General features: G+C 39.3%; 1 protein-coding gene and 1 pseudogene across 2 annotated transcripts in view; both read right to left on the minus strand.

Moving 5' to 3' along the window:
- The window catches only part of LOC148720411 (uncharacterized), a 55,234-nt pseudogene that overhangs the window by 27,998 nt on the left and 14,134 nt on the right, over positions 1-13,102 (minus strand). The window contains exons 4-5 of the transcript XR_015992942.1: positions 12,756-12,877; positions 5,408-6,412 (exon numbers count right to left, since the gene is read on the minus strand). The product of XR_015992942.1 is annotated as an uncharacterized LOC148720411 (transcript). The remainder of the gene's footprint in view (positions 1-5,407; positions 6,413-12,755; positions 12,878-13,102) is intronic.
- On the minus strand, positions 6,655-12,654 carry LOC148720413 (uncharacterized; the record flags this gene model as incomplete). The annotated part of the gene is made up of 6 exons (XM_088738374.1): positions 6,655-8,017; positions 8,968-9,168; positions 10,662-11,438; positions 11,814-11,856; positions 12,267-12,349; positions 12,617-12,654. Coding segments are annotated over 6 exons (1,344 nt in total), but the record flags the coding sequence as incomplete, so codon positions are not given.

The raw sequence follows: 13,102 nt of genomic DNA on the forward strand, positions 1-13,102 counted from the left end.
GAATGGTCGTTGTATTAAAGTTGGCCCCAGGCTTCTGAAAATACCTACGTCAACGAATAATGAAAATGTATCAATCCTAACTGCTCTTAAAAAAAAAAAAAAAAAAAAGGGAAAATGGCGCAGAAATGAACCTGTGAAAAGTGAGCCAAGTTGACACTCGCTTGTTGGCATACGACCTCTCTCCCTCCCAAGAGTATAATATCCCAGCAAATATCCGATGAACGAACGAGCGAACGAAACGTCTTTAGGCGAAAGCATTCACTGCGTCCAGCAGATATCACTAAGAAAGCCCATACGGAAGGGGAAGATATGATCTCACAATTCTTTGCAAGCATGAGTTTTCAGCAGAAATGATGCATTTCGTTGCTGTTGACGAGAAAAAGCGAATACCACTTGCGAATCAAACTGAAAATTGTCTTAAGAATAGTTGACGTAAATGATTGCTATACTGTTTTATTTCTACCACTGCACTTACCAAAACCCTTCCTTCCAATATTTGTAGATAGTCTCCACAGGATTTGGAATATCATTTCGTTGAAACTTGTACTTCAGAGCACGCTTCAGTTCTTTGTCAATGACATTATTAGATTTAGAAATCTCCAAAAGTTTCCCCCACTTATCGCTGCATCCACCGTTATTAGCTATCGTATGCAGCACAACTCTTCCGCTGTTTCCAACACCTCTATAATGAAAATGATAAAAATAAGGAATAAGCCACACTAATAGTTCATTAATTATGCAAGATGTTGCTTCATCATAGTCTAGATCAGAAATATCAATTTTCAGTCCCTATTTTTTAAGGACATGAATTTGGTTGTTTAGGACCTCTTCAAAATGAGATCATAATGCCGTTACATAAAAGGACCTAAAATTCCTTGTTCATAAGATGTACAGGAGAACATTGTATTGGTCAGCTTTCTACGCAGAGGGATATCATACAACGACCAATTCGATGTTTTGACTTCCCCCGGGGCAACCAACGGAAATTTAACTGTAGTTCGAGCCCCGGAGCATTTGAACCTTGTCTTGGTAGGGTGTGGAATTTGAACCCGTGTAATACGCGTTTTTATTTTAAATATGGAGGAATGTAAGGTAAAGAGTCCGCTTCCGTAAGCAAATGGCTTAGAAAAAGTCTCTCAAGTGAGGCACCACAAACTAAGTACGAGACTGTTAAATTCTGCAACTTTCATTGATGACGTAAAGAATCGTTCAATAAAAAATTCTACTCGAGTGGGGCATTTGAACGCAATTTGGCCCTGGGGGCCGGAAATTTAACAAACCATTCTCGAAAAGTTCAAATACTTCGAGGATCCACTGTGGGGATGTAGAATTGGTCGACGTATTACTTTCGAATTTTAAGGAAGGTTGTAACGATTTAGGAGTACTAACTTATAAGGCATGGTAATTCCCAGGCAGTAACTGCTGGATATGAACTTTTCCAAAGGCTGCAGGTTATTGTTCTTTTGAGTGGCAGTTGTATCATTCCACCATGCTTTGTCATATACCGCTGCCCCATAGAATGCAGGCACACCAACAATTGATTTAAATATCTGATGATCTGTAATATTTCGAATGACGTCACCGCTGATCTTCTTCAGAGCAGCTGGTCCCACGGTGATAACTGTCTTGTTGGCTTCCACAGTTGATTTGGTAGTTTGAAGAAGAAATTTATCTCCTTCTTTGTTGATCGAAGCAATTGTCTCTTTACGATAAATTTTACCGCCTCCACTTTCCACTTTCTTAGTGAGCTCTGTGACGATTTCAGTCATTCCTTTGGAATTAGGAGGCCTTCTCGTATCTTCTAAAACACTGTCATCATTAACATGGTATTCTTTCCCGAGATGAGTTCTATAACTCCTTGGATTTATGGCTTGCATGTAGTCACCCTTGAAGCCAAAATTTTCTGACATAAGCTTGGCTCCCTCTGGGGACAGTTCGTAAGAAAGGAAAGTCTCTGCGGTTGAGAACTGAGTGAAATTCCTCTCATTATTAGAGATTAAAAAAGCAGTTTCCCTGAGTGTTTTATTGTTGAGTGGTGCACGGTCCCGTAGCGTTGGAAATGCTTTTAACTTCAAGTCATCAAAGCTATCAGCATACTGTCCACGAGCTTCAACGCGTTTAGTTTTTGGTTGCCACAGGACAGAAACATGGTCGAATAAATGATTTAAAAGGTCCCTGAAAATGGACACAGAAGTTAATTCACTTGTACCAAGAGGTAATAAAACAGATTGTATTCTCTTGATTGCACTTATTTCCTTCAAATCTGTCTCTCCGTCACACTTGGTTCGTAGTTTACATTCTGTCATCATTTTGAAATATTTTTTCTGCAGTACAATGTTATCACCTCCATTACTGGCTCTCCTTATTCTTTTTTTCCCCCTAATTCTTCGATGTTCACAGTTTTAGTTATGAAATAAATCAAATAAAAATGAAATAAATCATATCGCTTGATGCAAAAGCTAGTAACAAAAATTAGCCCCCGCTTTCAAGAAGTTGCTCATTCAATGGCGGCGTCTGATTAATATTTGCGGAGCATGGGTTCAAATCCCTTTGAATTCGAAGCCTAAATAAATCTAGGTTGTGGGGATCATTACTTTTCTGGTTCCTCATCTGTGTTTGGGTATCCTTACATCATATCTACATATCAAGATGCAGTTTTGTACTCTTAACGATTGTTGTGTGCCTTCGAACAATTCCGAAAAACTGGCACGACTCATGTAATGACTACCAACAAAGTAAAACATTTGAATTAAATTGACACTTACTGCTCTGCATAGTTTTCACCGGAAACATCCCACTGCCCTAAACCTGAAAAAAACAACAACAAAAAAGAAACTTTGTCTTCATGCGATGATCGTGCGAGTAAATGATATAAAACAGTTTTTCGGTCCTTCATTCAAAGATAGCTACTAATTTCTGTGTATGTTTATACATATAAATATTTAACAATTATTCGCCGAAGGCGAGGTGAATATCGTCGAATAAGAAATTTCTAAAGTCATAACATTATAATAACATTTATTAACATTTTATTTTAACATTTTATATAAACCGCGTGGAGCGGTTTATATAGATAGCGTCATATAAGGAACCGCTCGACCAATCAGTTTGCTGGAAACTCTTTGCTCAGCTCCGAAATTATACTAAATACAAGCACACACACACACACACACACACACACACACACACACATATATATATATATATATATATATATAGTCGTTAATGGAACTCTCAAGCCAACAAAGGTGCACCGCGCCAGGAGGATCAATAAAGATTCGCAGTCCAAACCTCACAGCCAACACGAAGGTAGAAAGTTTAAAAAATTGCGAGGATGGACAACTTCTGACGTAAAAAATATAAAAAATTTTAATAAAAATCGTTTCGATCAGAGACCTTCTTCAGTTATTTACAACTATGAAATAAAAAAAGAGTATTAAATAGGATCGAAGAGCTAATGATTACGTAATTACAGATAACGGCTAATTAACTGGTGCTAATAATTATTAGCACCAGTTTATTAACACATGTTCATTAGTCGTTATCTGTAATTACGTAAATATTAGCACTTCGATCCTATTTAATGCTCTTTTTTTATTTCAAAAGTTGTAAATAACTGAAGAAGGTCTCTGACCGAAACGTTTTTTATTAAAACTTTTTATACTTTTTACGTCAGAAGTTGTCCATTCTCGCAATTTTTTAAACTTTCTACCTTCGTGTTGGCTGTGAGGTTTGGACTGCGAATCTTTATTGATCCTCCTTGCGTGGTGCACCTTTGTTGGCCTGAGAATGGCTTAGACGACACCACAAATGTTGGGTCGTTTGGGGAGACCCTCTCGGTTCTCCTCCATCCTAGCATCAGCACTGCACTGATGAGGCCCAGAAGGCCGAAACAGTACTCTCTGCAGTTAGTTAGATATATATATATATATATATATATATATATATATATTTAACAATCGAACCTGAGGCGAATAATTGTTCTAGTATAATTTCAGAGCTGAACAACAGAGAAATTTCTAAAATCATAACATTTTAGTAACATTTATTAACTTTTTATTTTAACATTTTATACAAACCGCGTGGAGCGGTTTATATAGCGTAATATAAGGAACCGCTCGACCAATCAGATTGCTGGAAACTCTTTGCTCAGCTCTGAAATTATACTAAATATTTATATAATTATAACAAACTGGTTCAAGACTTCAGAAATAGTTCATCGTTTTATTACGACAGCTCTGTTTTGTATGGTCGAAAATGACCACACTCATCAGGTAATTTGAAATTACCTGAAATTACCTGAAATTACCTGATGAACTTACGTTGAAATTACCTGATGAGTGTGGTCATTTTCGACCATACGAAACAGAGCTGTCGTAATAAAACGATGAACTTCCTCTGAAGTCTTGAACCAGTTTGTTACAATTATCAGTGCTCCTCTAAGAGTTGGGTACTCTTTGAAATACATTCAAATCAAGTTCAAGAATATATATATATATATATATATATATATAACTGCATATATATATATATATATATATATATATATATATATATATATGCGTGTTTGTGTTATGTTAAATTTACCTACTACGACATCTGGTACTTGGGGAAAAACATAGTCATGAATGTTTTCTTCACCGCGGTCCTCCGTCTCGAACACGCAGACGTCTGTTTCTTTCTTTTTGTCAAGAAGTGAATATGCCATCAATAAGCCGCCTGCACCTATAAATTAGGAGAAAAGACTTTAAAAAAATCGAGCAGATTGACAAAAAAACTACTTGCGCTTCAAAATTACCGCTCTTCAGATGGATGATCATTTAATTTTCCTCTAAGGAACTTTCATTGAGATGCTGATGCACACCATTACATTGTTACCTGTGTTATTCTAAGAGACAAGATTGTGGACAACAGCTCGTGAAAAGTTCACAGATAAAACTGTCACGACGTAAATAATTTCTAACTTTCTCTGACAATATCAATACACCATTTTGCGGGTTGGTGACAAGAAATGACAAGAGTGTTATCTGAAAAAGTTTTCTTTATGTGATTGACAAATTCTCTCACTTCCTTATTAGGAAATTTATGATAAGCAGAAACGATAAAGGGTAAAGAAACTTGAACAGTACATGTTTAAGATAGCCAAGTGTACCGAACGTTTGCAGTCAGTGCGACAGTTCTCACCTGCTCCTACTATGGCTGTATCACACTTTAAGATAATTCTATCAGGGGACGTGACCGGTGCTGCAGTCGAGGGCCCAATAGTTGTTGGCGCAGCACTAGCTGTTGGTTTTGCTGTGATCAGTGTGGCAGTAGCTGTTATTGCGGCAGCAGATGATGCAGTTACTGTGGTTGTTGGTTGTACTGTGTTGGATAGAGGAGTAGTTGATGGAATTTCTGTGGTTGCTGGAGAAGTAGGTGTTGGTAAAGCAGAAGTCGTTGGTTTTTCTGTGGTGGATGGTTGTGCTGTGGTTGTCGGAGTAGTGGTTTTCGATAAAGCAGAAGTTGTTGGTTTTTCTGTGGTTGTTGGTTGTGCTGTGGTTGTAGGAACAGTGTTGTTTGGTAAAGCAGAAGTCGTTGGTTGTGCTGTAGTTGTTGGAGCAGTAGTTAATGCTTTTTCTGTTGTTATTGGTTGTGCTGTTGTTGTTGGAGCAGTGGTTGGTGCTTTTTCTGTGGTGTTTGGTTGTGCTGTGGTTGTTGGAACAGTAGCTGTTGCCTTTTCTACGGTTGTTGGTTGAACTGCGGTTGTTAAAGCAGTGGTTTTTGCTTTTTCTGAAGTTGTTTGTTGAGTTGCAGTTGTAAGAGTAGTGTTTGTTGCTTTTTCTGAGGTTGTTGGCTTTGCCGCGGTTGTTAGGGCGGCGGTTGTTGCATTTTCTAGAGCTGTTGGCTGTGCTGTGCCTGTTGGTGCAGTGGTTGTTGGTTGTTCTGTGGTTGTTGGTGGGGCAGTGGTTGTTGGTTGTTCTGTGGTTGTTGGTTGTTCTGTAGTCGTTGGTTGTTTTGTGGTTGTTGGTTGTTCTGGGGTTGTTGGCTGCTTTGTGGTTGGTTTTCCTGTGGTTGTTGGCTTTTCTGTGGTTGTTGGTTTCCTTGTGGTTGTTGGTTTTCCTGTGGTTGTTGGTTGTTCTGTGGTTGTTGGTTGTTCTGTGGTTGTTGGTTGTTCTGTGGTTGTTGGTTGTGCTGTGGTTGGTGGAGCGGTAGTTGTTGGTTGTTCTGTGGTTGTTGAAGCGGTAGTTGTTGGTTGTTCTGTGGTTGTTGGTTGCGATGTGGTTGTTGTTTGTGCTGTGGTTGGTGGAGCAGTAGTTGTTGCTTTGTCTGTTGTTGATGGTTGTGCTGTAGTTGTTGCTTTTTCTGTTGTTGCTGGTTGTTCTGTGGTGGTTGGTTTTTCTGTGGTTGTTGGTTGTGCTGTGGTAGTATACTGCGTTGTCGTAGGACCTGCGGGGGTTTGAGTTTTTGAATCCGAGGTGGGAGCAACAGTGGTAGTTGTGGGTTTAGTTGTAGTAGAACGCTCATTTCTCACAGTTGTTTCCTGAGGAGCTGTGGGTTCCGGCCCTGTTGGTTTCTTTTTTGTGGTCTCCTCAGCACCTTTGGTTGTGGCCGGAAATTCAGTCGATTTTGTGTCCTCTCCATCTTCTGATGAGATAATGAAAACGTAAAACATTCGTCAAGTTTTTTTCTTTTTTCTTTTTAATAGATATATTAGAATAAGAGCACTCATTTGTTTGTTTTCATCGCTGTGATGACAAGAAATGGCATCGATGACAATAAATGTTAAATAACGCAATATTTGAAGCTTTACGTCGTCGCTGTGTGACATGACTTATATTGCTTTGCGTAAACAATTAAGATTCCTCTCAGTGCAGCAGATTGCCTGGTAAACATCGGGCCGGGTTGTTCAAAGCTGGGTAAGAGAACCCAGAGTTAGTGTGAAATCCGATTTCAGATCTGAAAGCCTTAAAAGAAAATTCAGTACAATTCGTTTTCTATACATTTTGATGATTGGATGCCCTTCAAAGAATGGAGAAAATCATTCGAGAAAGGCTTTTGAACAAAAAGATGAAGAAACCCAAATTAAAAATTACTCTGGGTTAGCACTAATCAGCCTTCGAACAGTTTGGCCCTCAGAGGTTTTCGTAATTTTGTATAGATTTTGCTGATCAGGCGTGGTTGATGCTTCAGTCGTCGTGGCAGAAGTTCGAATTTTTGCAGTTGTTGCTTGAAAAGTTGTTAGTCGATGATGTTGTGATAATCACGACAAGTGGAAGTAACAGGCTGGTGTTACAGGTTTTTTTTTCGCAATGATTTATTTTGAGTTTTCACAATGAGAACAATTAAAGGATCTCGCAGCAAATATCCCCTTTCCGGAATGACCGTTGATCATCGCAAATACAGAGTGCTCAGTCAGCACTCTGGCCGACGTGCTTCTCGGACGACGATCATGTCGACTGAATTGACTGTGTATTCGGCCCGGAAATTAGAAAAAATAGCCAGCTAAATCTACGATCATTTACGAGAAAGAGTTAAAAAAAAAAACCCACAGAGACGATTTGTAACTTATCAAACATTTTTTAAGGAGGAATCTTATGATAAATTATCGCACGATAATAAATATTATCGCGCGATAATAATAAATGTTATCGCGCGATAATTAAATTATCGCGCGATAATTTCCATTTATCGCGCGATAATCTTTAGTTATCGCGCGATAATTTCCATTTATCGCGCGATAATCTCCATTTATCGCGCGGTAATCTATCATTTATCGCGCGATAAAAAAAAAAGATGTGTCATGTCCCCTATGGGCCACCGTAGATTATGACTTTAGAGATAAACATCAAATGGCAGTTTAGAATTCCAGCCCTCCACTAAAGCATCATTTGCTGAACGCAAAGTGTCCTGTAACCATCCACCAAAATTATTGAATGCCCTGTCAACCAAGAATACATCTTGTCCGATCAGCGGTCGCTTGGCCCATTGTCGAATGGTCGTTAAGTTATAGTTAGCACCAGGCTTCTGGAAATACCTGTATTATCAAAGAAAGAAAGTTTGATAAACATTAGACAGCTGTTCCTCTCATCGGGCTTTTACTTGAACCATGATGCCTGCCAGGTTTTGAAATTCGACAACAACCCCAGAAATAAAAAAACTGTCAAGCCAAACAGAGTAATAGATTATAGCATCGCCTCGCCCTAGGAAGCCATTCAGTCGTTGCGAAAGTTTATTTCTCTGAAAATGATTGATTTTTTAATCACTTAATCGCCTCGCCACCATTCCAACGGCGTGATACTGGGTCAGAGACTCCAGCTATGAAAAGCAAGACGTTTTTCCAAGGTGGGGTTATCACAACATGTTTTGCGTTTACACGATATACTTTCCCCGTAATCGTACTCAATGCTGATGATCAATATTTTTTTCTTTAACTCAGTCCAACAAATAATGAACAGATTAATTTGAATATATCAACAAAGTTGAAATGGTAGATTGGCCGCCGTTACGATCATAAAAGCTGACGTTTCGAGCGTCGAAGTGCTAACTCTCGAAACGTCAGCTTTTATAATCGTAACGGTGGCCAATTTACCATTTCAGCTTTGTTGTTATATCTAGGATATAACAACAAAGTTGAAATGGTAAATTGGCCACCGTAACGATTACAAAAGCTGACGTTTCGAGCGTTAGCCCTTCGTCGGAGCCCGAAACGTCAGCTTTTGTAATCGTTACGGTGGCCAATTTACCATTTCAACTTTTTTGATATATCCAAATTATTTCGTTACCCCCATCGACGCAGCACCAGACAGTTTCTTTAGAAACCATCAGCCTTTAAATAATGAACAGAACACTAGATTCCCTTTATTGTTTCTCAAGGACTAAAATGTTTGGGAGCTGCATGGAACAACTAATGATGAAGACCATGCGGAGGTTTGAGGAAGAGCATTTTAGACTTTTAGTTTTAGTGGCAATTTAAATTACACTCACCAGAAACCTTCCTGCCAATATTTGTATGCAGTCTTCAGGGGCAGCGGTATGTCGTCTCTTTGAAACTTGTATTTCAGGGCTCGCGTCAGTTCTTTGTTTAGTTCATCCTCAGAAATCTGTAAGAGTTTTCCCCAGTTATCACTGCACCCACCGTTATTGGCTATTGTGTGTAGCACGACTTCTCCATTAGGTCCGACTCCCCTAAAATAACAAGTAACAAAAATTAATAATTATTTAAATTCAATAGCCTTGACCATAAAATTTCTAGTAAAGAACCTGATATCGATGCTATTGTGTCCTTCCGTAACAAAAACAACTAAAGTTAATGCAGGTTGACTTCTTAATACGCCGGGTTCCACAGATTAGAGGTATTATAAACAACGGTAAATAGCACCCACTATAAGCTACTTTTTGCCATAGCTGACTACTGAATGGATAGAATCTCGCTCGAAAATACTACTTACTTTCATTCAAGGAGAGAAACATGGATTTTAATTTACTTGAAAGATTACTCTTAGTTTCATTCGAATGTTCCTGTTTTAATTTCGGTGACCGTTTAACACAGGTGAAGGAGAATAAAAACAGGCCGTTAGGACAAGTAAAGGGTAACCGTGACCGCTTGAAAGAGGTGATCGATCAGTGGAGGTGAAATTACAATGATTAAGAGGAAAAAAACTCGAGACTTCTACAACTGACAACTTAATTCAGGGTAACCTCTTAATACAGTGCCGCTTAACATAGGCTCGACTTTATCATAAGAAAAGTAAAATTTCGCATGAAATGGAGGTTATTGTCTTTTTTATCCCTAAGTTTAAGTTAAGTTTATTGTTTATTGTCTTTACGTGGGGCATGGTTACCTACATTGCCCGAGCCAGAGGCTCATGTATGAAACGTATGACAGCAACCCACCCATCCCACCCCAGGGGAGGACTTCCATCACACAGTAATCTCGTGTGTGGGAAATTAACGTCTCCTACCCCTAACCCTGCAGGAGACGGGGCCTCCATTTATTTGTCCCTATCCGAGAAGACTAGAATGTTTAACCATTTCTTGACGTTATAGAAAGGCAGCATATTCTTCTCAATTATTTTAAGACCTTAGGTGTTGGTCCGGCCGGGGCTCGAACCCTCGACCTCCCGCACAACAGTCCAGTGCTCTATCCATTGAGCTAACCGGGAGGGAAAATCTTTACAAACGGCTTCGATTCGAGTAGAAACGAAGATTTGATGGATCATAAACCAGTACATTTTCACACCAAGTGGAGGCTATTGCGTTTATCAAAAACTGATCATAATTTCTTTCAAATATTTTTTAAAATGTTTACGAAACGCTTATCGTTTGCTTCGTGGGATGTTTATTTTTCAGTGCTCTTTGGTACGACTTTATAAACAAACAAACATGTGCCTTCTTCTGTAAAACCAGCTGAACACTCTCTCTTCCTTTTAAACCCGACCCTTAAAGTAGTGGACGTAATGTTTGGAAGTCAGGAAGTATCACTTGGGGTACTTCACTGAATATTCTCCAGTTTCAAGTGGGGCATATTTGGTCAAGTAAAGTATTGAGACCAGTCGCACGCGAGCAAAAATTGTTTGATGGCTTATAATTGCTGATCACCCAAGGTTAAATGAATGATTAAAATCGCATGATTTATAACTTAGTGATGAACATTATCGTAAGACCAGACGATTACTTACTGGTAAGGCATGGTAATACCCAAACAGTGACTGCTGGATATAAACATGTCCAAAGGCTGCAGAACGTTGTTCTTCTTAGTGGCGGTAGTGTCATTCCACCACGCCGTTTTGTAGACCGCTGCTCCAAAGAATGCAGGAACACTTACAATGGAGTTAAAAATCTCGTGATCTGTGATGTTCGTAATGACGTCACCCCTTATCTTCTTCAAAGCCGTAGGTCCGACAGTGATAATTGTCTTGTTGGCCTTTACAGTTAAGGTCGTCGTTGGAAGGACATACTTGCCTTCACTTTTGTCAACAGATGTTACTGATTCTTTAAGGTAGATTTTTCCACCAAGATTTTGCACTTTTTTCTGAAGTTCTGTGACAATCTCACTCATACCTTTGGTGGGCCTCGTGTCGTCATGACTTTGAGTCTCATCTACGAGAAACTCCTCATGGTGTAGGTAGGTTCTATAACTGTTTGGGTTTATTTTTTGCATATAGTCACCCTTGAATCCAAAAGTATCTGCCATGAACTTGGCTCCCTCCGGAGACAGCTCGTACATAAGAAACGTCTCCGCTGTAGAGAACTGGGTATAATTTCTCTTATCATCATAAATGAACTGTGCGATTTCTGAGAGGCTTTTGTTGTTCGTCGGGGCTCGATGACTTAACGTTGGAAAGGCCTGTGACTTTAGGGAATCAAAACTGTCTTTGTACACACCACGAGCTTCAACACGAGTGGTTTTCCTGATCCAAGGGTCATGAGTGACTCCCAATGTATTGACGAGCTCACTAAAATGAAGTGAAAATTAGAAAAAAATTGGAGCTAGTCATCAGCTATAGATTTTCTAACGTAGTAATTCAAGAAAAGTCTGTAAACAAATAAATACGTATACAAACTCGGATCGGATGCGAGTAATTTACAAGTTCAATTTTCTGGAGGAGGGGTGAGGGATGAGGATTGGCAATAGAGGAACATCATATCCTGCAAAGGACTACTTTTTTGACGACTTTCGTAAGACATAAAATAATGAGATCAAGTTGGCTGAAAATATGTTTATCATTGGTTCGTTTGTAAAAATTTTCAACGAAATCGCTCCGATGAAAAGAATGTGGGAGGAAAATAACAAAATGTGAACGTTTTTTAGAATTGTTGATGACACTTACATTTCATCATAGTTGGCGCCGTAAATGTTCCACTGTCCAAGGCCTACGAATCAAAAGTAAGTTAAAAATCTACAAAATTATCCATTAGGTGGGTCTATCAGGGTGGTTAAAAATGGTTTCGTTAGGAAATGCTCATTTAACATCGCCAAGGAAAAGGGGAGTTGGAGATTTTTTTGGGGATCACATGTCTTTGAGGGGGAACGTAAAGGGGTCAATTGTCAGCAATGAAGTATAAAGGATACAGAAATTGACTGAGTGGTCATAAAAAAGCTACAGAGATTTATGGAAGCATCAGGTAAATTTGATTGCTACACAACCAAAATCCTCCGCTCACAACCTTCCCCCAACCCCCCAGCCCCCCCCCCCCCATTGCTCTTAGGGGATGAATCATGACCAGTTTTTCATATTGAACTGTAACTCTTTGATGGGTCGATACGATAATTTAAAACGAACCCACTGCGACGTCTGGAACTTCAGTGAAACTGAAATCCAAAAGTTTTCCTCCAAGATGATCCTCTTCCTCAAAGATACACAAGCTAGTTTCATTTTTGTTGAAAAGAAGGATATAAGCTGTTAATAAACCACCAATACCTATAAATGAAAAGAAATCAGTTTAAGAATTCCAGGCAGTAGCTGTCGAGAAAAGACTCGCCTATTACTGTGTGCTTTCTCACCACCAATTCTCTAAGCTTTCATACGAACAACTGCGACAAACCAAAGGAATCGATTTTAAGAGTTAAAAGATTTTATGAGTGCTAGATCTCCCACGTAATTGCAACGGACCAGTAGTGCCCAGTCCTCACCTGCGCCAACTATAGCTGTTCCACACTCTAAGATTTTTTTATGAGGGGGCGTGATTGGTGCTGCTGTTGTTGGCCCAGCAATTGATGCTACAGCAGTAGCTGTTGGTATTGCTGTGGTAAGTGTGGTGGTAGCGTTTACTGCAGCAGTAGTTGTTGCTTTTTCTGTGGTTTTTGGTTCTGCTGTGGTAGATGGGGCAGTAGGTGGTGCTTTTTCTGTGGTTCTTGGTTGATCTGTGGTTGGTAGAGCAGCGGTTGTTGGTTCTGATGTGGTTGTTAGAGCAGTGGTCACAAAACACAAACAAACAAAGACAAACGAACAACCGAAGCAAAACCAAAAAACACGACAGAGTAGATATTTTAAGTGAATAAAGGCTCAAAACGTCAGCTTTTGTAATCGTTACGGTGGCCAATTTACCTTTTCAACTTTGTTGATATATCCAAGTTATTAGATATTTTAAGTGTTATATTAAAAGTGTGGAAGGGCAC

The sequence above is a fragment of the Stylophora pistillata genome, chromosome 11, assembly GCF_964205215.1.
Source record: "Stylophora pistillata chromosome 11, jaStyPist1.2, whole genome shotgun sequence".
Lineage (NCBI taxonomy): Eukaryota > Metazoa > Cnidaria > Anthozoa > Scleractinia > Pocilloporidae > Stylophora > Stylophora pistillata.